At 40.9% G+C, this 27,747-nt stretch overlaps 1 protein-coding gene across 3 annotated transcripts in view; it reads left to right on the plus strand.

The window, feature by feature from the left end:
- The window catches only part of FANCB (FA complementation group B), a 288,694-nt gene that overhangs the window by 68,922 nt on the left and 192,025 nt on the right, over positions 1–27,747 (plus strand). For all 3 annotated transcript variants that reach the window (XM_049871792.1, XM_049871791.1, XM_049871790.1), the window contains one exon: positions 15,215–15,345. In XM_049871792.1, the coding sequence (XP_049727749.1) occupies positions 15,215–15,345 (131 nt within the window). The remainder of the gene's footprint in view (positions 1–15,214; positions 15,346–27,747) is intronic.

Here is a 27,747-nt window from a genome sequence, read left to right on the forward strand (position 1 = left end):
TGTTGTTGTTGTGTGCTGTCAAGTCGATTCTGACTCATAGTGACCCCGTGTGATAGAGTAGTACTGCCCCATAGGGTTTCCTAGGCTGTAATCTTCACGAAGGCAGATCGCTGGGTCTTTTCTCCCATGGAGCCTCCAGTGAGTTTGAACATCTGACCTTTCAGTTAGCAGCTGAGTGCTTAAACCATTGTGCCACTAGGGCTCCTTTTGGTCTTATATGGATATATTTTTTTAAAGAACTCAATACTCAAGGGTGACAATCTTTACTTTTTGAACTAAACTCTTACTTAGTTAACAGGTGACTTTAGGGGATAGTTTCGATTCAGAGTTTGAAGAATAACTCAGGGCAGTAGTCTCAGGGATTCCTCCAGTCTCAAGAGGTCCAACACATATGGATTTTTTAAGAATTTGAAGATATGTTATTTTACTCCCTTTCTATTAGGATCCATCTATTGTGCCCCTGATCAGACCATTCACTAGCGGTAGCCAGGCACCATCTAGTTCTTCTGATCTCAAGGTGGAAGAGACAGTGGTTCATGGAGGCAGTTACTCTTGTAGTTCGTTTCCTTCTCTGATTCTTGGGTTTCCTTCTTTCTCTTTTGTTTCAGAATAATAGAGACCAATAGTTGTATCTTAGATGTCGTGAACTTCAAAAAAAAATTTTATTTTGTTGTTGTTATTGAGAATATACACAGCAAAATATACACCAATTCAACTTGTTTTTAAGTGTACAATTCAGTGACATTGATTACATTCTTTGAGTTGTGCAACCATTCTCACACTCCTTTTCTGAGTTGCCCCCCCATTAACATAAACTCACTGCCCTCTAAGGTTCCTATCTAATCTTTAGAGTTGCTGTTGTCACTTCGATCCCACATAGATAGATCTTGAAAGAGCATAATGCTGAAAGCAGACATTTTTTCACTAAGCAAAACAATTATTTTGTTTTAAGAAGACTTCAGGGGATATTTTTAGTTTAAGTTTTAAAGATTTTCTCAGGGCAATTGTTTCAGGAGTTCATCTAGACCCCATGGCTCCAGAAAGTCTGGAGTCCGTGAGAATCTGAAACTTTGTTCTGCACTTTTCCCCTTTTGATCAGGATTCTTCTATAGAATCTTGGGATCAAAATATTCAGAAATACTATCCGGACTCCATCCAGTTCTTCTTGTCTCATGGCAAAGGAGGTGGTTGTTCATGGAGGCAATCAGCCACACATTCCATTTCCTCCTCCTATTCCTGACTTTCTTTCTCTGTTGCTCCAGGTGAATAGAGACCAGTTGTCATGCCTTGATTGGCCTCTTGCAAGCTTTTAAGACCCCAGGCACTACACTGTGAGCTAGGAGGTAGAACAGAAGTTCTAAACATGTTATTAGTCCAGTTAACTGGGATGTCCCCGGAAACCATGACCCTAAACCTCCAAATCAAGGAACCAAATCTCATGAGGTTTTTGGTTGTACATAAGCAGCCTCAGCAGCTACTCTTTGTTGTTGTTGTAAATACATCTATCACACAAGTTTTGCCAGTTCAACTTTTACAGATGTACCGCTTATTGATAGCAATTACAATAATTGGCCTGTGCAATCCTACCTTTAATCCATGTGATTTTTCCATCACCATTAACCCCTTTCTTTCCCCCTCCCTCTTGCCCCTGGTAACTACAAATAAATTTTGGTCTCTATTGTCTTTTTATATAAGTGAAGTCATGCAATATTTGGCCTTTTGTAATTGACTGATTTCACTCAGCATGTCTTCAAGCTCCATCCATATTGTAGCATATATCAAGACTTCATTTCTTTTACTTGCTTAAGTAGTATTCCATTGTATGTATGTACCACATTTTGATTATCCATTCTTCTGTTGGTAGGCATTAGGTTGTTTCCATCTTTTGGCTATTGTGAATAGTGCTGCAATGAACATTGGTGTACAAGTCTCCATTCGAGTCTCTGCTTTCAATTCTTTTGGGTATATACCTAACAGTGGAATTGATGGGTCATATGATAAAAAAAAAAAAAAAAAAATTTTTATGATAGTTCTAATTTTAGTTTTTTGAGGAACTGGCATACTGTTTTCCACAAAGGCTGTGTACCATTTTGCATTCCCACCAGCAATGGATAAGGGTTCCAATTTCCCCACATCCTCACAAACGTTCGTTATTTTCTTTTTATCTTATCCATCCTAAAACCGAACTGAAACCGAACCTGTTGCGACTGAGTCGATTCTGACTTATAGCGACCCTATAGGACAGAGTAGAACTGCCCTGTAGAGTTTCCAAGGAGCACCTGGTGGACTCAAACTGCCCACCTTTTGGTTAGCAGGCATAGCACTTAACCACTTTGCCACCAGGGTTTCCTCATCCATCCTAGTGGGAGTGAAATAGTATCTCATTGTGGTTTTGATTTGTATCTCTCATATATACACTTTGGCTATTGAAGTCTTACCAGACATATGGTTTCCAAAGATATTCTCCTAGTCAGTAGCTTGTCTTTTCACTTTTTGGGTAGTCTTTTGATGAGCAGAAGTTTTTAATTTTTATGAGGTCCCATTTATTTGTTTTGCCTTTTACTGTTTGTGATTTTCTTATAATATTAGATAATCCACTGTTAAAAGGTAGGCCTGACTGCCCATAAGCTTTTAAGATCCCAGACACTACTTAACTATGCTGGAGGGTAGAACGTATACCTTAAGAGGTATATTATGCCGGTCGACTGGATTGTCCCATAAGACCATGACCCTAAGCCTTAAAATCAAGAGAACTAATGCTGTGAGGTGATTGGTTATGTCTAATTAGTATCAACATTTATAGCCCCCTGAGAAAAGTCCCATTTAATATCACTTCATATTAGTTTGATATGGCCTGCTTATGTGACTATGTGAATTTGTAGCAGACTAAAAAAGAATTAGAATAATTAATCATCTGCTTAAATAGCTATGTTATATGTCATAAATTACACTGAATGTTTTGTCTTGTTCTACGTTATGTTCTATGTCATGTCATAAGCCATAACTATCTGTCAGCTGTATGGCTAAGGGTTAATTTGTTAGCTAGAGGGCAGCATCTTCTGAACAGATTTCTAAAATATAATTAATATATAAAATTAGATACTCTTTGTTTCTCTGCTTAACTGGCTTTTATTAAGTTTATGCCTTCAGCTTCAATTTTCATATTGTTCTTCATTCCCTCTTAAGTGTGTTCTTTAATTGAGACACATAACTTACTACTGGACCGTGACATAATTAATTGTAGTGTATTTCAATTAAATTGATGTGGTGATTTCTTAACTAAAAATGCTATTTAGTAGACATTATGGAATTTTGAGAAATTTCAGAATCAAAGTTGTTTACGGTGAAAATATCTCAATTTTCTACATCTGCTTTTATCTTTATAGCAGAAAAGAAAAGTTGTAATACACCAAACTCATTTTGACACATTTAGTAATGCATTGAATAGAATATCTTGGGCACTCTTACTTGATAAATATTATTTTTGAAAAATGTTCAGACTCTCATCACTTTTGGTTTAAATTTTTGTGAAATTTCTTTTTTGAGGGGGACTACATAGCTAAGGAGCAAATGCATGCAAAAACACATTTTAAAAAAACTTTTAAATTTGAGATCATTTTAGACTTACAGAAGAGTTGCAGAGATTGTACAAAGAGTTACCATATACCCTTCCTCCAGACTCTCCTTATGTTAATATCTTATATAATTAAAATAAAATGCTTTGATAATAAGATATCATTCTCATATAAAGATCTGGACAGCTGAGATTATCGACATCTATCTTTCTCAGTTATCTTTTTTAGATTTAGATTTTCAGAAGGTAAAATCCAGGCATAATTAGATTTGTAGTATAACAAAGGAAACACACATTCAATGCTGTTTATTGCCCCTGCTCTGTATTTGTAGTTCAGATTTACTTTTGATATTAAATTTTATTAGGTCTTATTCATTTATGCAACAAAATTTTATTCTGTTCCCCCTAGGGCTAAACTCTTGGTTTAGTTGTCTTAGTTATCTAGTGCTGCTATGACAGAAATACCACAAGTGGATGGCTTTAACAAACAGAAATTTATTCTTGCACATTTTAGGAGGCTAGAAGTCAGAGTTCAGGGTGCCAGCTGCAGGGGAAGGTCTTCTCTCTCTGTCAGCTCTAGGGGAGGGTCCATGTCATCAAACTTCCCCTGGGTCTAGAAGTTTCTCAGCACAGGAACCCCAGGTCCAAAGGACATGCTCTGCTCCTAGCTCCTCTTTCTTGGTGGTAGCAAGTCCCTATCTCTGCTTACTTCTCCCTCCTTTTATCTCTTGTAACATAAAAAGTGATGCCAGCCATACCTCAGGGAAACTTCCCTTACATGGATCAGGGTGGTGACCTAATTAGGGGTGTTGCATCCCACCCTAATCCTCTTTAACCTAATCTAATCTTGCCTCATCAACCACAGACAGAGATTAGGATTTACAACTCATAGGACAATTACAAAGATCACAAAATGGAGGACAAACACACAATACAAAGAATCGTGGCCAAGCCAAGTTGACACATATTTTGGGGGGGGGATACAATTCAATCCATGACAATAGTCATCTATAAAGTTCCTGCCCTGAAGGAGCTTACCCTCTAGTTGGAAAACAAAAAGGAACAAATGAGAAGGACAATTATAATACCAACATGATGATGCTACAACACAATAAAGTTAGTTCAGTAGCTGTGGGAACATTTAAGACATATTTCTAACCCAGTGTTGGGGAATCAGCCAACACTTTGTTGAAGAAGTAGCTTTAAACTGTGACGTAGAGGAGAAGTAAGAAGCATACCAGCAAAGAATGGAGAGATTATTTCAGGGTAAGGGACAAGAAGGGGAAAGACTGGGAAGTGAGAGATGGGGGGGGGGAGCGGGGAGAAAGAGGGAGAAAAGGAGGAAGAGGAGAGAGATATTAGTATTAGCCAGGAAGGGAAAACAAATAAATCAGGAGGATAGAATTAAGGAAGAGGGACTGGTGAGTGGTGAGGAAGGCAGGGAAGGATGAAATCTAAGGTTGGAGAAGGAAGTAGGACCAGATGGTGAAGGTCTTGTAAAATCATGTTAAAGTGTTCACTCAGACAGAGGACAATGGGAAGCCCCTGACTTGTTTTAAATGAAGAAGTGACACCATGCGATTTACTGTTTGGAGAGTGGATTGGAGTGGAGCAATCAAAGCAGGCAGCGTTAGGAAGCTGCTGCAGTAATCTAGGTGAAAGATATGGTAACTTGAATAAGGTAGTGTCAAAGCAAATAAATGGAATCGAGAAATACTTAAGTGACCAAGGAAACCCTGGTGGCGTAGTGGTTAAGTGCTACAGCTGCTAACCAAGAGGTCAGCAGTTCAAATCCACCAGGCACTCCTTGGAAACTCTATGGGGCAGTTTTACTCTGTCCTATAGGGTCCTTTTTTTATAGGGTCGCTATGAGTCGGAATCAACTCGACAGCAGTGGGTTTGGTTTTTTTTTTTTTTTGGTAAGTGACCAAAATGGCAGAACTTTGTGACTGCTTGTGTAATAGATTTCCTGTTAAGGCAGACGTTGAAAGGAATGTCCCTGGTGGGTGGTGTCCTTGAAGCAGATCTTTACTGTTCTATAAAATCTAATGAACTCCTTTGGCTGCATATCAGAAACCCTGGTGGCGTAGTGGTTAAGTGCTACGGCTGCTAACCAAAGGGTTGGCAGTTTGAATCTGCCAGGTACTCCCTGGAAACTCTATGGGGCAGTTCTACTCTGTCCTATAGGGTCGCTATGAGTCGAAATCGACCTGATGGCCCTGGGTTTTTTTTTTTTTTTGGCCGCATAAATATAAGAAGAGAGAGAGAAAAAAAGAAGACACCCATTATTCAGTATCAGAAGGGAAAAACTACTGGAGCTCCATATCTGCTTACCAAGATTCAAAGTTAGAGAGACCTGTGAACATAGATCAGAAAGGCCTCTTATGATTTATAATGGCAGAGAAAGACAATGAAATCCTGTAAATATTGTACAATGACTGTGAAGAAAAGAGAAAATGCAGGCTGTTGAAAAGGGACCAAGACATGGGCTTTGCAGTTTATGGAGAAAGGCTGGTTTGGGCATAGTCTGTGGCTGGCGCTGGAGCCTCCTACAGACCTAGCCTCTTAGACCATTGTGGTACCCAATGTGATGCTCCTTGCAGCCTGAGATGGGTGATGGACTAGTTTTTAATGCAATAGTCAACTGTATAGGACTTGTTTACCACAGAAAAATTGTGTGAAAATTGTGTCCAATAATGGTTCTGTAGTTGGTTCTCCGCTTAGTGTTTTTGTGAAGAACCAAGACCGTCCTTCCCACTCTGATCTCATCCATTGGATTGAAAGCCCTGGGGGTCTTGGTCAATGACAGGGGAGATGAGAAGTAGAGGGAGGAAGTAGACTTGCTGCTAATAGGAGGAGTGGAGACTTGGCTATATAATTATACATGTCTGTACTGTGCTCAGTGATGGTAAAACAGGGAATACTGGTTCTATTTGGGTATTGGGAGTAAAGGAGAGGTAGGTGTCAAGGATGTTTCTCAGGATTTCTGTTTGGGATCTGGATCAGCAATGGCATCGTTCCCAGAACTAGAGAATTCATTTCCTATCCCTGCCCCTCACTTGACTAGGCTTTTATGCCTATATCCAGCAGCAGGAAGACACCAGATAATAATGAACATTTGCGCAACACCTAACCATTTGCCAGGAACCTTCACACATGTTATCATGTCATGCTTTCCATAGTCCTGAGAAGTCCCCCAGTCTGATATTTTACTTCTCTTTTTTTATGATGAGGAAATCGAAGCTCAGAGAGGTGACATGATTGCTCAAAGTGATACGGCAATAACGCCAGCTCTGAATCCAGTTCTTAAGATTCAACCTTTCACTATTCATTTATTTCTCGATTCTTTATACCTTCCACAAATATTTATTGGGTGCCTCCTAGACCAGTCACTGGGCTAATCTCTGGAGATACAAAAATGTACATGATATGGTTTCTGCCCTGAAGGACCACATTGGCACAGAGAGATGTGTCCACAAGTCAGAAAAATGCAAGTAGATTGCTTGGAGAGAGTAGAGATGTTGTAAAGGCACAGAGAAGTTCACACAAACTAGCTCTGCCTTCACAGAGGTGATGTTCCAACTGGCATGTGAGCTGTGTGTAGGAGGTGTCCTGTGGGGAAGGGGGGAAGAAAGATACTCCAGACAACTGCTTTTCCTTATTTCATGTTCCATGGTTCTCTGATTTCACATTCCTGGATATCACTGAGAGAAGTGTAAAATTAATGAGGCTGAGTTCTATTTTTTGTGAAAATTTCGGGAAGAAAGAAGTGAGGATTGAATTGAGCGAGAGCATTGTTTTATGAATGTGGTTAGATTTAATGAATACATTCTTCCTTTAAAAAATCCTTTTTTTTTTAAGTCAACTATGTAATAAAAAGAATTATGTTTCTAAGATGGGTAATTTTCTCTGTTGTATTTCACAGTTTGAACCCAGAATACTAAACATTCCTCCAGATTACAAAGCAGGGGAAATAGAATTTTCATAACTAACAAATGTAAAATTACTGTTGTTCCCCAGGGTAGCATAAAAATCTGGGGTTAGAGCAGGTGAAAATATGTTGGTTCTTTTGATCCTTTCTAGAAAATATTGTGACATTGCTATAAAAAGAATTTACAAAGTTAGACCTTTTTATCCTAGTTCAATTTGATCACTACTACCCCTTTTAATGTTCCACTGCTATTCATAAGGTTTTCACTGGCTAATTCTTTTCAGAAGTAGACTGCCGGGTCCTTCCTAGTCTGTCTTAGTCTCGAAGCTCAGTTGAAACCTGTCTACCATGGGCAACCCTACTGGTATTTGAAATACCAGTGGCATAGCTCCCAGCATCACAGCAACACACAGGCCCCCACAGTACGACACACTGACAGACACATGGGGGAAATGCCAGAAATTCAAGCCGGATTTAGAAGAGGATGTGGAACCAAGAATATTATTGCTAATGTCAGATGGATCCTGGCTGAAAGCAGAGAATACCAGAAAGTTGTTTACCTGTGTTTTATTGACAATGCTAAGGCATTCGACTATGTGGATCGTAACAAATTATGGTTGACATTGTGGAGAATGGGAATTCCAGAACACTTAATTGTGCTCTTGAGGTATCTGCACATGGATCAAGAGGCAGTTGTTTGAACAGAACAAGGAGATACTGAGTGGCTTAAAGTCAGGAAAGGTGTGTGTCAAGGTTGTATCCCTTCAGCATACTTATTCAGCCTGTATGCTGAGCAAATAATCCGAGAAGCTAGACCATATGAAGAAGAACAGGGCTTCAGAATTGGAGGAAGACTCATGAACAACCTGCGTTATGCAGATGACACAGCCTTGCTTGCTGAAAGTGAAGAGAACTTGAAGCACTTACTAATGAAGATCAAAGACCACAGCCTTCAGTATGGATTGCACCTCAACATAAAGAAGGCAAAAACCCCCACAACTAGACCAATAAGCAACATCATGATCAACGGAGAAAAGATTGAAGTTGTCAAGGATTTCATTTTAATTGGATTCACAGTCAACACTCATGGAAGCAGCAGTTAAGAAATCAGAAGATGCAGTGCATTGGGTAAATCTGCTGCAAAGGACCTCTTTAAAGCGTTTGGAAAGCAAAGATGTCACCTTGAAGACTAAGATGCACCTGACCCAAGCCATGGTATTTTCAATGGCATCATATGCATGCGAAAGCTGGACAATGAATAAGGAAGACTGAAGAAGAGTTGACGCCTTTGAATTGTGGTGTCGGTGAAGAATACTGAATACACTGTGGACTGCCAAAAGAATGAACAAATCTGTCTTGAAAGAAGTATAGCCAGAATGCTCCTTAGAAGCAAGGGTAACGAGACTATGTCTCACATACTTTGGACATGTTATCAGGAGGGATCAGTCCCTGGAGAAGGACATCATGCTTGGTAAAGTAGATAGTCATCAAAAAAGAGGAAGACCCTCAGTGAGATGAACTGACACAGTGGCAGCAACCATGGGCTCAAGAATGGCAAAAATCGTGAGGATGGTGCAGGACCGGGCAGTGTTTCGTTCTGTTGCACATACGTTCGCTAGAAGTCAGAACCGATTCTATGGTACCTAACGACAACAGCAACCCCTTGTAATATTCTGTTGTGATCCACAGGGTTTTCACTGCCTAATTTTTGGAAGTAGATTGCCAGGCCTTTCTTCCTATTCTTAGTCTGGAAGCTCCACTGAAACCTGTCTACCATGAGTGACCTTGCTGGTATTTGAAATACTAATGGCATAGCTTCCAGCATCACAGCTACACTCAAGCCACCTCAGTACGACAAACTAACAGATGAGTGGACTTGAGCATGCCAATCACTGTGAAGATGGGGTCACCGTGAGTCAGAGCTGACTCGATGGTAACTAACAGCAACGACCCCTTTTAAAATTTAAATGATAGTGTATCATCAGTTTATATTGAACTGCAGTGTCCTCTACATTTTATGTCATAATTTATGTTTTTTTCTATACCTCCACACCCATCTTACTGCAGCAGCTAATGGATGGGAGACCAACACCGACCTTCTTCCCAAAGCCCAACTTTGCCTCCAGCACCACCATTGCTACAGAGAATCCCTCCCGCATCCTAATCTATATACACCTCCATCTTTTCTTTCACCTTAAGATTTTAATGTAATTACTTTGTTGTTGTGAGCAAAAGGAAGGTCTTCCTTGAAGAACATTTTTAGACAGGTCAAATGAAACTTCAAGGCAACAGAATACTATTTAGACTGGGCTATCTGCAGGGCCAGCACCCTACCAGTGACACTAGGCATGACTCCTACTCTGTTGTGGTATAGGCCAGAGACCCTGCTGCATGCAGAGGACATCTGGGATCAGTCCTGGCTGCAGCCCTAGCAACGCACTCTTCTAGGGCAGGCCACCTCACTTGTATGTATAATGCAAACAATTAGGCTTTAAATGTTTGTGGAATGGATGAGGCCGGCCACGAAGCAAATCACCTACCCTGTCTGGCTGTCTCTTTGCACACTGGAACATTCCTTTGGAAGCTATGTTCCTAGAAATAAATTGACCCTGTCTTCCATCTCTGCCCCCTGTCTTTTCACACAACGTATCTCCCTGGGTGATTTCACCCACTTAAGCCCTTTCGTTACTACATTTTTCCTCCTTAATTATTATTTTGATGGCATGTGTTTTCAGTATTGGAATGCATGCTTATTAATTGAAAGTGTTTAAATTTTTGGTAGAAAAAAAAATTTTTTTTTTAATGCAGACTTTGGGAAATATGATCTGGTAATACAATCTACCAGTGAGGCAAGTGGCACTCTGGTGCCACTGGTCTGTAGTATAACAATATACCAATGAGAGCTAGATAAGTAATTTATTGTGGATACCTTTTCATTAGGTTACATGGGGAACCCCTGGTTTTCCAAACATGACACAGAAAAACCAAAGCAAGCCCATCAGGTCTCCCTAACTATCACACAAGAAAGCCATAATTATGCTTACAAGCTTTATGTCACAGAAATAAAGGAAATAAAGAAAAAAATGCAAACATTTACAAAACTAACACTTCCAGGAAGCATCACCTAATAGAGTGCTCAACCTACATAACAATGAGGCTCCAACTCAGGTCAGCTGAGCTTCAGACATTTCAAAAGGGACCCACCTTGAGGCTAAATGCATTAGAAACAGAATAATGCCTTACCTCTGAGGTCTAAAGGCAAAACAGTGGCTGGCATACATTTATGCCAATGGTAACGGAAGCATTTAAATGGCTTCATCTGTCATCTATGTATTGCTAAATGCTAAATCTAGAGTTTCTCTCAGTCAGAATTGACTCAATGGCAAAGGGTTTGGTTTTGGTATGGGTGCCTGTCTCTGTCTCTCTCTTTCATCTCTTTCTATCTCCATAACAATAGACCTGTTACATTCCTAAGAGTTAAAGAGATCTTTGAGAGTCCATGAACTCTTGACAACCACAGTGGAATATATATATATTTCTGTAAAATGCATGTTGAAGAAAGAATAGAGGGAGAACAAACATTAAAAACAAAAGCCTAAACAAACAAGCAAAAACAAGGCCAAGGTCCTTCTGAGGTCTACATCCTGGTGCTTTTCTTTTGCGTCCCATCTGTTACTTGGTCTTTTGTTAGTTCTTCCATCCAGTGGCCTCTCAGATCATCTGCTTACCTCCCTTCCTCCTTCCTGCCTCCAGTTCAAGTTCTCGTTTCCTCACATGTTATTTACTACAATAAACTGCCCGTTGGTCTCCCTGAGTTTTTTTTTTTTTTCTGTTTCATTTTCTCTGTTCTGTTACAGATTAATTTCCCTAGAAATCTGCTTCTGTCTTTATTCTCTCCTTCATGTGCAGAATGCAGGGTGGCTCCATTTTGCATATGAGCTCATATTCAGAGTCTCCCTTCAGGCACTCTAGGTCTTCCATCCAAGGGATATATGTCACCTTGGCAACCCTGCTTCCCACCCCTGTTGTTGTTGTTAGGTGTTGTCGAGTCGGATCTGACTCATAGCGACCCCACTTAAAACGGAATGAAACACTGCTCAGTCCTGCACCGTCCTCACAATCATTGCTATGTTTGAGCCCATCATTGCAGTCACTGTGTCAATCCATCTCATTGTGGGCCTTCCTCTGTTTAGCTGACCCTGTACTTTACCAAGACCCTAGAACCCACCCCTAAAACTCACCTCCTAGACATGTGCTGCTGGAAGTGTAGCCCCTAGCCAAGTGTGGGGGTTGAATCCTTGAGATTTGGTCACTGGAACTGAGGAACTGGATTTTTGTTTAATTTTAATTAGTTGGCGATTAAATTTAAAAACTGAAGCAGTTTTGTCAACGTAGATTTGAGTATTAAAGGAAAATGATTTTTTTGTACAATGTTTGATTCAGTTGCTAGAAAACTTTTAAGTATGTTTGGACAACTGAAAAAGTGAATTCACTTTTTCAATTGTAAATTTCACTATATCTAAATACGGATCATTTAGATATGACAAATTAGTATCCAAATTGAGACGTGCTATAAATGTGAAATGCACATTAGTTTTCAGTCTTTTATCTCATTAACTTTTTTATATTGATTGCATATTGAAATAACATTTCCAAGGATTGGCTGCTGGTGGATTTGAACTGCCCACCTTTTGGTTAGCAGCTGTAGCTCTTAACCACTGTACCACAAGGGCTCCAATATTTTGGATATAGTGAGATAAATAAAATAAAGTATTAAAATCCATTTCATCTGTTGCTTTTTACTTTTTAAATGAGACTACTAGAAAGATTTAAATTATATACGTGACTTGCATTATATTTCTATCAGATAGTGCTGTTCAAGAGCAATTGGGCCATTTACCTTATTCTCTGGTCCCTTCAACTTAGATTTTCTAGGGCTGGCTAAATTTTTAATATTTTCTGCCCCCCCATCTTCATAAATAATTCATACTTGTTAGATAAAAGTTCAAATGAATGGTTTAGAAAATGTGATCCAGGCCTCCACCTCCTCCTCGTGTTTTCTAATGTTGTTCTTCACATCTAGGGTAATATTGTTTCCTTTTTCCAAAGCCTGTATAGCCCTCTGGGTCCAACTCAAGTGACCTGCCCCACCCTGAACCTTCCTTGACCACCTGCTATGGGTTAGTATTTCCTGTCTCTTCATTCCCAGAACACCTAGAGTTAGTTTCCACACACTAACTCATCACCATACTCCATACTGCTTTGCTCTGCTCCGACTACTTACAAGTAAATCTTACCTTCCCTTCTAGAAATGTAAGTCACTTGAGTCAAGCACCGTGCTTTCTCCCTTCTTTGAAACACCCACCAGATCTAAATGGTTTTGTTTTGTTTTTGAGCAACACAAAGGCTCAGTAGAGACTAGTTGACTAATAGCTCCAAACCAAAAAAACCAAACCCACTGCCATTGAGTCGATTTCGACTCATAGCGACCCTATAGGACAAAATAGAACTGCCCCATAGAGTTTCCAAGGAGCACCTGGCGGATTTGAACTGCCCACCTCTTGGTTAGCAGTCGTAGCACTTAACCACTACACCACCAGGATTTCCACTTAAAGCTCAGTGAGGAAAGATTCCAAGGAATTGGCATGTATCCTTACTGAATGCCAAATATTAAGTTTGGCAATTTTAATACATTAAAATAATATATTTGCGAAGATGTGCAATAGTGGAAAACACAATTGTCATGGATTCAGGAAACTGAGGTTTTAGTTTCAATTTTGCCTTTCTGGGTGGCTGACTTTGGGCAAGTACACTTCACCTTTCTGGGACTGCTTTTCTTCACCTAGAAAATGGAGGTAGATTAGGTAATCTCTAAGGTACATTGCAAATCACATATTTTATAAATCTGTGATGGAAATCTTTCTCAAATGCCTTATACATGACTCGGAATTCTTTAAAATAGAACATGCTGAACAGAAATTAGCATTTTTAAAATGTCACAGTCATTATTAGGAATGTCAATTATGATGCACTGCCAATGTAGTGCAGCTAAGGGGTTATTGCGGTGTGTATGCCTGCTTACTCTCCAGAGCATGTGGCTGGTATTTTTTTAAATTAATGGTTGCCCTTTAATTTCCTCTTTTAATGTCAGACTATTACCTGTCACTTCTTACTGCTGTCACCAGTCCTGTCTATACTAATACCTCCCTTTTCCCCATCCCATCTCATTTGATACTTCTAACTCTGGTGATGCGGGGAAGCCTGGTAATGACAAGCTTATGTGACTCATGTCTGAAATTGGTCATTTAGTCCTTTATGAACCATTTATTAGGTGCCTGTACCTGTATGCGAGGCACAAGATGGCACAGGGCAGGGGCTAAGGAAGAAATCATTTATAAGCCGTCTTAATCTTGGGGGCCTTACAATGGGAAAAGCATCTGAACTCTAGTACAGGGCTTCTGTAGGCCTTTTTCTTCACTTCTCAGCTTTCGGCCCCTTTCCAGGTGGTTGAGCTTCCCGGACAAGTTACCTATGGATATTAGAGGGCTTAATTTTTTTAATAATAATAGTTAATTAACACGGTGAGGAACTTCACAGAATGTGCAAAAAGACAAGTAGAACAGAACAGAAAGTCCAGAAATAGACTCCAAGTACATATAGGAACTGTGTGTACAATAGAAGTAGTTTCTCAAAACTGAGACAAAAAGATGGGTTATTTAGTGTCTCATGTAATTCCTACAACAAGCTTCTGAATCAGGTAACATTAATATTCACATTTTATAGATAAGGCGAAGAGAGATTCAGAAACTTGCCCGAGGTCACAGGGGAAATCTGGGAAAAAGTGTATCATCATCTTTGGTCTATTTCTGTTGTTGTGTGAGCCATCAAGTCAACCCTGTATATCAGAGCAGAACTGCCCCGTAGAGTGTAATCTTTACTGAAGCAGACTGCCAGGTCTTTTCTCCCGCGGAGCAGCTGATGGGTTCCAACCGCTGACCTTTTGGTTAGCAGCCAAGTGTTTAACCCTTGTGCCATCAGGGCTCTTTTGGTCTATCTGTACCCTTCCTATGTCCTTTTTGTGGCCAAAGGAAGCCAATAGAAAAGTGTTTCTCAATCAGGGGCAATTTTGCCCCCAGGGACATTTGGCAATGTCCAGAGATATTTTTGGTTGTCACACCTGAGGGGGGTTGCTGCTGGCATCTGGTGGACAGAAGCCTGGGGTGCTCCTAAACATCCCACAGTGCACAGGACAACCCTCAGTATGAAGAATTTTCTGGCTCAAAGTGTCAATACTGCAGAGGTTGAGAAGATCTACAGTAGATGAAGCTCTTAGTGATTCTCTAGTGATGTGGGTTAGGTTAAAATCAATAATGTTTGTGAAGTCTATTTTTTCGTTTTTTGGTCACATCAAACTGAGTGATGGAACAAGTGGGAGGAAGCAGGAAAAAGTTTCTAATGCTTCAAAATACCTGGAAACATTTTTAATTTACCCTTTCTATGGAAATACCGTAAAATCTAAGTCTAACGTGCATTTGTAGTAGACATTTAGTAATATTTACCAAGAGACAAGTAGAACAGAACAGAAAGATTTCTGATCCTTCTTTTTTGGGAAAGGTGGGCACATGCCCTGTTGAAGTTAGGTTAGTCATGTGACTGAAACATGGATGCGTTTAAAAGCCAGCTCTCAATTCTCCAAACTTTCTTCCTAGAACACAGCAACTATGGGTTCATGTGTTGATATGGATATACCATACAATCTAAGTGGTGTGGAATGCTACGCTAACACATGGAGTACAGTGGTCCTGGCCAGTCTCCCAGATCTTCTGAAGACTTTGTATGAGTAAGAAATAATCTTTTGTTGTGCTATATCACAGAGAATTTGGGATCGTTTATTACCGTAGCATGTCTTAACCTATCCTGACTAATACATCAAAGTTAATTCACACGTACTCTGGAATCCTGGAACCCAAAAATTTCTGAGGCATTGCTTCTTTTGGGAATCAGGATATATTAATATTTCATATGCATATTCATTCACATGGCTGAAGGCCAAGAGAAATGTTAGCCTGTATAAAACTCCAGTGACTTTGCGGTAAGTACCCAGTGTTTTCACATATAGTTATTGGGGCTGTGTGGGAAGGGATATTTTTTAAGGCTTTGGAAATACACTTTATGTCTGAAATGATTTCTGTTGGCATTAAAATATGACCTGAATTGTGATATCCCAAGCTTGATGACTTTTACCGGCCTATTATATAAATTCTACTGTGCAATATATAATGTGAATTTTATTTAGTTTCCTGAATTTCTAGATTAGAAATTGTGAAGATTCTAGGACAATGGTAATCAATCTCTCTTCTCTTCCACACACTTTGGGAGCTCTCTCTGTCTCACTATTTTGAAATAAAAAACATGTCATTATTTCTCTGATCTGTTGGAAACAATATACCTTTTATTGTTAGTTAAGGATCCAGAGGATAAAGAGCAGTCTTTTCTTTTTAAATTATGATCTGTGCTCTTGTAACATTACTTTATATCTGTGTTCTACTGTGCTTTTTACCAATCCCTTCGATAAGTATATTAATTTTGATTTGTATTTTACATATTTGCTATCGCATTTGTTTACTTATTCAAAAGTACTTATCTATTGCTTAGCAATTCTATAAGTTTATTATATGGGCTATGACTGTAACCCAAGGGTTTGCTGCCTGGAAATCTCCAATTCTTTCAGCCTAATGGGAGTTGAGTCTCCTTTTCCCTTTTTTTTTTTTTGTGGTGAAAATATATTCAACAAAACATCCATTAATTCAACAATTTCTATATGTATAATTCAGTGGCATTGATTACATTCTTCAAGTTGTGCAAACATTCTCAGTGTCCTTTTTCCAAATTATTCCACTACATTATCATAAACTCACTGCCCCCTAAACAAAAGTTCCCCTTTCCCCCTCCCTCCTATATAACCACTAATAATTCCTGGTTTCTATATATTTGCTTATTTCATTTAAGTGAGATCATACAGGATTTGTCCTTTTGCGATTAACTCAGAATAGTCAAGACAACCCATGTGAAATTGAGTCATGGATATTCTAGTTTTTAAGATCTTCTAGCCATCTTCATCACTGGGCGTTTCCCAGTGGACATCTTTCTTCTCACGCCACAGCATCTCACCACGATACTGGGCTCTCTTTTTCCACACAATTTTCCTCCTCTCCTCTCTCAGGGCCCTCACTCCCTCTCTGTTAAACTCTATTCACTCCTCATCTTTGAAACTCATAATTCCCCTTACTCTAGTACGTACTACAGTTTGACTTTCCCAATCTTTAACTCTGCTCTTGTCCTACCTTTTCATTTTGTAAACTTCAACTGTGCATTTGTCAAACAAAGGCCATCTACTTTGGTTAGATACCCTTTAGTTCAGATTAGCATTTTCAGTAATATGATCACATTGTTAGGCATGGGATTCCCATTCTCCAATTTGTAGAATGAGGAGGAAGCAATGTAAACCATTGTCTTAATCATATAGTGCTACTATAACAGAAATACCACAAGTGGATGGCTTTAACAAAGAGAAATTATTTTCTCACAGTCCAGCAGGCTAGAAGTCCAAACTCAGGGCATCAGCTCCAGGGCAAGGCTTTCTCTTTTGGCTCTGGAGGAAGGTCCTTGTCATCATTCTTCCCCTGGACTAGGAGCTTTTCCGTGTGGAACCCTGGGTCGAAAGGACGCTCTCTGCTCCTGGCACTGCTTTCTTGGTGGTATGAGGTCTCCAACTCTCTGCTTGCTTCCCTTTTATCTTTTGTAAGATAAAATGTGGTACGGGCCACACCCCAGGGAAGCTCCCTTTATATTGGATCAGGGATGTGACCTGAGCAAGGGTGTTACATTCCACCCTAATCCTCTTTAACCACAGGCAGAAATTACGATTTATAGCACATAGGAAAATCACAAAATGGAGGACAGCCACACAATACTGGGAATCAAGGCCTAAGCAAGTTGACACATTTTTGGGGACACAATTCAATCCATGACAAGTATCAAGAAATTCCAGAAGGATAAGCAGGAGGAGACAGCTTTGTGGGCATATATAATGGAGAACCATATAATGGAGGATCTTGGCAAATATCCTGTGGGCAGAGGAAAACTATTCAAAGATGTAAAGGAGCAGATGTCATGCTCAAAACTGTATTTTAGAAAGACCATTTTGGCCACGGCCAGAGGGTCACCATCAGAATGGAGTCAGAGAGAACAGTTATAAGACTTTCAGTCCAAAAGGAAATACAGAATGCCTGAGCTGAGGCAGTGACAGGGTTGATGAAAAGAAATAGATTCAAGTGGTATTGAGTAGGTGGAGTTGATCAGGCTTGACAGCTTGAGGTAGTGAGAGGAAGAGGTTCAGAATGAAACTGGCTTGAGCAGTTTAGGGAATGATGGCACCATTCTCTGAAATAAGGGACTGTGGAAAGAGGAGCCATTTGGGGTGGGAGTGCAGGGGACCATGAATTCAGTTATGCACATTATTAGTTTGAAGTGCCAATGAGACTCCGTTTTGAAAATGGGACATTTGAATATTATAATATGGTAACTCTGGAAATGAGATCCTTCTTCCTCAGGATTTGCTTTTTTTGATTGTCAAAGACTGTAGTAATCTGTTCGTTTAGTGAGTCTTCCAAACTCTCTTTTTAAAGACTATATTCTTTGACATGTGTGGTCACTGAAGTCTCTGTTCCTTTAGCTTGTGTTCAGCTAGTGTATTGACATACATTGTTCTGAACACTAGGAGTTTAGGAAAAGAAAAAAAAAAGGCAAAACAATAACAACAACAGAAAAAAAAAAAACAGCCTTCCAGTCTTTGAGAATTTCTCCATGTTGGGGATACTTTCAACACTTAACCAGGCTTATACTGAACCTAGAAAGATCAGCCTGACGGGAAAGCTTAGGGTTTTCTCGGGTCCTATGTGAGCATGTATCTTACCCAGGACATGCACATGGTTCTCTATATTGCTCTATATACATGGGTGTTTTTTGAATGCCTTAGTTTCTCAAAGAAGCTCTCTTGCTGGTTTTGCTTCCCAGTCCTTAGACAATCTGTTATATGTCTCAATTGCACTTTTGTCTCAGGTGGTTATAAGTCGATCATTCGCCTAACAGTATTCAGGCAATGCCTGCCTCTTGTCGTCTCTGCTTGAGTTTTGAGATATGCAAAACAGAGACAAGTGCCTTGCTTCAGGCTTGAGGTAGCCACCTGACAAGTTCCAAAAAAACCAAATCTGGTTGCCGTTGAGTCAGTTCAGACTCATACAACTCTATAGGACAGTGTCGAACTGCCATATAGGGTTTCCAGGGCTGTAATCTTTACTGAAGCAGACTCCCACATCTTTCTTCTGTGGAGCAGCTGGTGGGTTCAAACCTCCGACCTTTCAGTTAGCAGCCTAGCACTTAACCACTGCGCTACCAGGACTCCTCCTAAACGAGAATGGAGAAACTTAATAATTTGTGCGTAATGTGTGCTCTGCTCCCTCTAGAGCCAGGGTCCAGAGCCTCACAATGGGCATATGGGCTTTTGTCTTCAGGCTGGCCACAGAACTGGGCAGAGAGTGGGCAAGTAGAACAGCCACACAGCTTTCCTACCATTTCGAAACTGCTTTTATTTTGATTCAGTCTTCACTTGGTTGCTGTAAACTTTGTTTTCTTGAGTTCAGCAAAGTTGGTTGTCACAGTTTCTGCTTGTTTTTTGATGAGAGATGAGTGCATAGAGCTTCTTACTCTGCCATCTTGCTGACATTGCTCTTCCCACCCACAGATTTAACCTGCTTGGCTTTGAATGTTCATGAGGGTCATGACATTTCTAAGCCACAAACACAAATCAGGAGGTAAAGATTGCAGTCTAGGAGTGAAACATGTAGCCTTTTAGTGAGACTCACATTCACTTTGAGGATGAAGAAAATTCAGGATGGAGGGCCTCAGTGACAAATGGAAGAAGTGGCGGTGGCTAACGGTAAAAGGAGGAGACTATAAATACCGTTTAGATATGTGCAGTTTGAGGGGACAGAGTGACATAGAGGGGACATATCTAAAAGCCACTGAAGGTCAGGACTAAAGCTTGGGTGACACCAGGACTGCAGGTGTAGATTATGGAAACATCAATCTAGTTCATTTTGCCAAACCGATGCCTTTGGTTCCTTAGTTCTGTTCGATGGTCTGGTGCTAAGAAGCATGACCCAGCATTTGAAGTTTGTGCCACAGGCTACAAGGCACCCATGTCAAAATTGGCAGAGGCAGGCAGCTCTTTAACAATCTGTAAAGGATTAAAGTGGGTAACGAATTTGGATCAGGCATGCCTGATCCAAGCCATGGTATTTTAATTGCCTCATATACATGTGAAAGCTGGACAATGAATAACGAAGACTGAAGAAGAATTGATGCCTTTGAATTATGGTGTTGGTGAAGACTATTGAATATACCATGGACTACCAGAAGAAACCCTGGTGGCATAGTGGTTAAGTGCTACAGCTGCTAACGAAGAGGTCGGCAGTTCGAATTCACCAGGCGCTCCTTGGAAACTCTATTGGACAGTTCTACCCTGTCCTATAGGGTCGCTATGAGTTGGAATCGACTTGATGGCAGTGGGTTTGGTTTTTTACCAGAAGAATGAACGATTTGTCTTGGAAGAAGTACAGCCAGAATGCTTCTTAGAATCAAGGATGGTGAGACTTCATCTCACATATTTTGGACATGTTATCAGGAGGGACCAGTCCCTGGAGAAGGACATCATGCTTGGTAAAGTAGAGAGTCAGCAAAAAAGAGGAGGACTGTCTTAGTCATCTAGTGCTGCTATAACAGAAATACCACAAGTGGATGGCTTTAACAAAGAGAAGTTTATTCTCTCACAGTCCGGTAGGCTAGAAGTCCAAATTCAGGGCTCCGGCTCCAGGGGAAGGCTTTCTTTGTCGGCTCTGGAGAAAGGTCCTTGTCATCAGTCTTCCCTTGGTCTGGGAGCATTTCAGTGCAAGAACCTCAGGTCTAAAGGACGCGCTCTGCTCCCGGTGCTGCTTTCTTGGTGGTATGAGGTCCCCAACTCTCTGCTTGCTTTCCTTTTATTTCTTGAGAGATAAGAGGTGGTGCAGATCACACCCCAGGGAAACTCCCTTTATATTGGATCAGGGAGGTGACCTGAGTAAGGGTGGTGTTATAATCCCACCCTAATCCTCTTTTACATAAAATTACAATCACAAAATGGAGGACAGCCACACAATACTGGGAATCATGGTCTAACCAAATAGATGCACACACTTTTTGGGGGGACATAGTTCAATCAATGACAAAGACCCTCAACAAGATGGATTGACACAGTGGCTGCAATAATGGGCTCAAACATAGCAATGATTGTGAGGATGGCATATGGCCGGGCAATGTTTTGTTCTATTGTACATAGGGTCGTTATGAACTAGAATTGACTCAATGGCACCTAACAATAACAACAACAATGAATTTGGAAAGAGAGTGAAATCTAACCCACATCAGCAAAATTATATGTTTGTTATCTCTGCATGCTGTGGGTGGAAAACAAGCGTGGCCTCTGAAGCCAAAAGACAGGCTAAATTTTCACTTCTGACACTTTACATTTTTTCCTTATTTTAATTTTACTGATGTCTACATGATGCCCCTCCCACTCCCACCCCCCAAAAAAGTCTTCCCAGGAGTTTCTTCTCCTCCCTAACACTACCCCTGCCCACATACACATACTGTAAGAGTAATTTCTCTCAGAAAGATATTTCAAAATTTAATTTCTTCATTGGTGAAGAAGCACATGGTGATCATTTAAAAATATTGAGTGGTGATAGGAATTCCTGAGGTTAAGACAGTAGATTAAACTGGAGTCTTCTTCTGCGGTAACAGCAAGTGCAGTAACACTTACTGAAAGGCAAGTGGCATCTCGGCTTTGTCCCAGCACTGAACAAATGAACATGTCTGTGACTAGTCAATAGAAGGGTCACGAAATCCCTGAGTGATCTGTGCACCTTGTCCCTAGGAATAGCAGTCACCTCCTTTAGCAGAGCTTGAGCCTGAATTGTTCATAGCCAAGTCCTTTTTATGTATAAAAATCAGTTGGTTTATTGGTGTCAGGACAAATCTGTGAGAGTGGGACCACGACATGGCCTGGCTGACTTGTCTCCACCCATGTAAAACTCTTGGTTCTCAAAATGAAGCTCACTTGTCATACTGAAATGGTAAGAATTTGTTCAAGTCTCAGTACCTAGATCTGAAGATACCAGCATCTGTGCCCTCATTTTCTTTGAATTTCTTGTATTTGGTGCATACAGAATCTTTTCTCTTTCTGATTTATATCAACGACTTTCTGATGACTTCAGAGGAAAGAGTTTGTTGACTGTAGGGTTGTTGTATTGCACTTCAGCTTAGAAAACAAAAAAAGAGGGTGTCAGACCCAAATATCTAACATCTTAGTTCAGTTGGATGTCATACAGGTGCATTAGTTCGCTTTGGCCCAAACTGAACTTAACTCTCTGTCCCCATGGTGCTGCTTCTTCTCCCATATTCCTATCCTGGTGGATGGTGCCACCACTCACCCAGCCACCAAATTGAGAAGTATGAGAATTATCAAAGCCTTCTCCTGCTTATTCACAAGTTTCCAAATTCTCTTGATTCTTTTCCTTTAAAATCTCTCATTTCCAATCCCTTCTCTGATTTCCCACCACTTTAATTAAGGTCCCCACCTTGTCACACCTGATTTTTTGGTAATAGTGTCCTATTGAACTTTTCTGCCTCCAGCTTATCACCCCTGCTCCCAGCAATTGTCCCCAAATGATCCTTACAAAATGACCCTTCTATATTGCAAATCTAAATATTTTATTACAACTTAAGATGCTATCCTATAACATAGCCAAGTTCCATGGCCTTGCCTTTCATTTCACGTGCCTTTGTTTATGCTGTGCTGTCTGTCTGAAGTGCCCTCCCCCAGCCTCCCCTGTCTGACTGGCCAACTCCCGGTTATCTTTAAGAACATCATATTCTTGATACCAACTGCCCTGTTTTCTTTAGCCTCACCCTTACCAAAACACTTACAACATTGCATTGCAATGATATAATCTGAAACATCTGTCTTTGCTACCAATTTGGGAACACCTTAAGGAGGAGCCATGATCCTCAGAACCCAGCAATGAAGGGAGGAAGACACGTCATGTAGCCCGGTCTCAAGATTTTAAAGAAATTACTCAGCTCTTACAGGAGACTAAGGCACAGAGGTCTTCTTACTGTCCATTTTGCTCTTTTCTTTGTGTTTCCTGGAGATTGGAGTCTTTGTAATTCATTTGTTTCTGACAGGCACCAGGGCTGTTGGCCTAGGAACATGGTGTTAATAAAAAAGAGTAGGGGGATGGTTGTGTTAACTGGGCATGAGGCCAGTGCTTATTGTTTTACTGAAGGGAATTTCAAAATCGTGATCACGCCCTACACACAAGCACACTCACTCACATCATGTAAGAGGGCAGTCCGAGCACAGACTGTTGCCTTTCCCTGTGATCTACGATTGAACCTTGTGCTTAAGACCAGATGTCTCAGCCTGGCCTCTTGAACAGGAGGTAAGTGTGGGCTGACTTCTTTTCTGGGGATATTTTGACCCAAAACACACCCCATAGCAGCAGGTGGCCTATTAGCATATCCCTCCCTTCTTGCCCTGAACCACATGTCAACATTCCCAGAAACTTCTTAGCTAAGCATGTGCATTATATGGCACCTGGCCAACCCCACTGCTCTATCTGTCCCAACAGGGAGGGAGCAGGGTCCTTTTGCAGCACAAGTGGGACATGTGCAGGCCATCTCCCTGCGCTGGCTGTGGAGTGAGACCTGCTGGCCATGGGGGACTGATGCCCACTGTTGAAACTGACATTGCTCTGTCCCTTCTCCATGTAGTAAAGCATTGTTCCATGCACTGCTTGTGTGAGTCATGTCTTTCTTGGTGACCTTGACACCTGCAAACTATGGAGTGTGTTACTGTCCTCCATGGGATTACACTCATCTCCCTGGAGGGGGTAACAGGTATCACTTGCTATACACACGCATACATGCATACACACATAGGTATGTGAGAAAACACAAATGAGTGAAAAAAAGGTTCACAAAACAATAGTTACCTTTACTACATGACAGGCATTCTGAAATTTTCTGTTCTAGTTAATATATCCTATTCTTTTTTTTTTTTTAATGCTGATTGTTGTTATTTGCCGTCGAGTTGGCTCTGATTCGTGGCAACCTTATGTCTAACAGAACAAAACACTGCCCGGTCCTGCACCATCCTCGCAATCTTTGGTTTGTTTGAGCTCATTGTTGTAGCCACCGTGTCAGTCCATCTCATGGAGGGTTTCCCTCGTTTTCACTGACCCTCTACTTTACCACGTATGATGTCCTTCTCCAGGGACTGGTCCCTCCTGATAACATGTCCAAAGTATGTGAGATGAAGTCTCACCGTCCTCACTTCTAAGGAGCGTTCTGGCTGTACTTTCTCCGAGACGGATTTGCTTATTCTTCTGGAAGTCCATGGTATATTCAGTATTCCTCACCAACACCATAATTCGAAGGCATCAATTCTTCTTTGTTCTTCATTATTCATCGTCCAGCTTTCATGTGCATATGAGGTAATTGAAAAGACCATGCCTTGGGTCAGGTGCTCCTTAGTCATCAAAGTGACATCTTTGCTTTTTAACACTTTAAAGAAGTCTTTTGCAGTGGATATGCCCAATGTAATGTGTCATTTGATTTCTTGACTCCTGCTTCCATGGACGTTGATTGTTAATCCAAGAATGAAATCCTTGACAGCTTCAGTTTCTTCACTATTTATCATGATGTTGTTCAGATGACTTCATAACTCACCAGTGGGTCATGACCCATTGTTTGAGGAACCCTGGTGCCAATTGGCTTCCCTTTCACACAGGTACATGGCTGTATGTAGCTGAAGATGGGCCATGTCCCCAGAGGCCCTACCCATTGCCATTGAGTCGATTCTGACTCAAAGTGACCCTATAGACCAGAGTAGAACTGCCTCATAGGGTTTCCAAGGCTGTAATCTTTATGGAAGCAAACTGCCACATCTTTCTCTTGCGGAGCTGCTGGTGAGTTTGAATCACTGACCTTTCGGTTAGCAGCTGAACACTTAACCACGGTGCCACCAGCTTTCCATTACCAGAAACAACTGCTTGTGGGAGGGAGTGATGTGTGGCCAGTTGGATCAGTCTCAAGCCAATGAATTGAATTTCTCCATTTTAGTGAAGAGCTAAAAGAAATGTGCAATGCAGCTAGACTCTGACTCTTCTAAGAGCTGAGTAGTTGCCCAATTAACACAGCAAGAACTCAGCCTAGAACAGGCAAGGTGTGTTTGATCCCCAGTGACTTGGGTCACAGGGATTTGGGAGGCTGTGCTATGTCTCCACCATTTGGGAGCCTTTCCAGCAGCCACACGGGGGTCAGCCTAATCAATGTGGTGCTTCTGCTTCGGTGATTTCCACCACTGTGGTCGTTCTCTGTGCATATCAAAATGACTGACAATTAGCTGCTGAACAAGTAAACAAAGCCCGTACAGAATTTCAATCTCGTACTAATGAGCAGCAATGTTTGTCAGGAGAACACTGTTGTTTATTCCACTGGATTTCACATGCAAAAATATTATCTGGCATTTTCCGCATCATGCGAGGGGGGAGGTGGGGAAATTAGAGATGGAGATACATGCAAGTAGGCCAAAATGACAAGTAGGATAACTTCCAAATATGTCTTCAGCCAAGTTGTAATTGAAATTAATTTAATGATTTAATTTATTTACTCTATCTAATTATTAAATCAGAGCATTTATCTCCTGATCCCCCAGACAGGTAGAGCATCTATGTAAGTTCAATTCAAGAGCAGGTTTTAGGTCATTATCTATTTTTGGTGCCTCCTAAGGTCAAGCTCTGTCCTATAGGGTCGCTGTGCATCGGAATCAACTCAACAGCAGTGGGTGGGAAGGTCAGACTTGGTCATATTCTGTCATGGATTATCAACAAATGTCAAATACTTTATAGGCTCAAAGTATTCCTTACTTACACTTTTATTAAGCTTTAGACTTCATACTTAGGCAGCAGTCTCTTGCATTTGTTTGATTTTATATCCTTGCTTTGTAGTACCTATGACTTAGAAAATGCCAAGTATTAAATATGCTTCCTTTGAGCATAATGCCTCTATTTACAGACCACTTTTGTTTTCATTTTTTTAATTAAGAAAAAATATTTTGAGTTTTAAAATTTTCTTTAATGAAATTTTGTTCTTTGTCACACCTACTTGCATGATAATGATGTGGCATTAGGGCTGGCAAAGTGCAGTCACAGGGCAGTGTGCTTGCTTGCTAAGGGCTTACAGTCTTAAGAGGCACAAAAGTGGAAGCATATGATAGAGGATTACCTGATGGAGTCACCTAAGGAGCTTTTTATTGTTGTTGAAAATATACACAGCAAAACATATACCAATTTAACAATTTCTACATGTACATTCTTCAAATTGTGCAACTATTCTCACCCTCCTTTTCTGAGCTGTTCCTCCCCTATTGACATAAACTCACTGTCCCCTAAGTTTCCTATCTAATCTTTTGAGTTTCGGTTGTCAGTTTGATCCCAAGAGCACAATGCTCATGGCAGGCATTCTTTACTAGTTAAGCTAGACTGTTGCTTGGTTTAAAGAAGGCTTCAGAGAATATTTTTGGCTCATGGTTTCAGGCTTAAAGATTGTCTCAGGGCGGTAGTTTTGCAGGTTCATCCACCTAGGGAGCTTTTAAAAATCCCAAAACAATTAAATCAGATTTTCTAGGCATAGGAGCCAGGTGTCAGCAATTTTTAAAGCTCCCCAAATACAGTGACTTTAAAATTTATCCACAAATTCTTTTTCACTCCTCTCTTCATGAAGTGGAACTTAATCCTCTCCTCCTTGAGAGTGGGCTGGAGTTAGTGGCTTGTTTCTAATAAAGAAAATATGGCAGCAGTGACTGTGTATGACTTCCAAGACTAGGTGATCAAATGCATTGAGGCTTTCTCCTGACTTTCTCTCTTGAGTCAGTTGCTTTGGGGGAAGCCAACTACCATGCTGGGTGAGGACAATCAAGCAGCCCTCAGGAGAGTCCTATGTGCAAGGAACTGAAACCCTGTACCCACAGCCAGCAAGGAGCTGAGGCCACCCACCCACAGCCAGCAAGGAAGTAAGGCCACATACCCACAGCTAGCAAGGAAATGAGGCTACCTACCCACAGCCAGCAAGGAAATGAAGCTACCTATCTATAGCCAGAAAGGAACTGAGGCCACCTACCTACAGCCAGCAAGGAAGTGAAGCCATCTACCCACAGCCAGCAAGGAAGTAAGGCCACCTACCCACAGCCAGCAAGGAACTGAGGCCACCTACCCACAGCCAGCAAGGAACTGAGGCCACCTACCTAAAGCTAGCAAGGAACTGAGGCCACCTACCCACAGCCAGCAAGGCTGTGAGGCCTTTTGGCAACAATTATGTGAGCAGGTGTGCTCAGAATGTTCCAGCTCCAGTAATTCTATTCTCTCATGTTTGGGGGCGTGGACACCTTTTTATTTGGGACATGGTAAAAGCCCTATGAAAGACACAATATTGCTCTAACTTTCTATGTTGTTTGAACTTCTCTCCTTAATTTTCAGCAGAAAAATCTCATAGGAAAAATTACAGAAGCCATTAGACACAAATTCCCTCAATTTTCTTGTTATCAAATTGCATTTGTATGCTATCTTTCCTCTCCGCTGGAAGTTATTCTTGAGAGTTGATGTCCTCTTAGGCTGGAACCCTGGTGGCACAGTGGTTAAGAGCTATGCTGCTAACCAAAAGGTCAGTGTTCAAATCCACCAGCTGCTCATCGGAAACCCTATGGGGCAGTTCTACTCTGTACTATAGGGTTTCTATGACACCACGACAACCAGTTTTTTTTTCTTCCTTATACTAATTTTTCCACCTCTGCTCTGCATCAGTCTTTCAGCTCTCCTCAAGAGCTGCTCTGCATCTCCACCCTCTCCCTCTCTTCTGGCTTCTTCTCTTTGGAACTACTCACGACTGAAGACCATTAAATCTTGTTCTCTTTCCCTAGCTATAGTTTCTTAGAAGTCAAGGCAATGTCTTGTTCATGACATTGAATGTTCATTGAATAAATGAGTGAATGCATTAATTTCAAAAGTACTGCAACATTTAATGGAAA

Source organism: Elephas maximus, chromosome X (genome assembly GCF_024166365.1).
Source record: "Elephas maximus indicus isolate mEleMax1 chromosome X, mEleMax1 primary haplotype, whole genome shotgun sequence".
NCBI lineage: Eukaryota > Metazoa > Chordata > Mammalia > Proboscidea > Elephantidae > Elephas > Elephas maximus.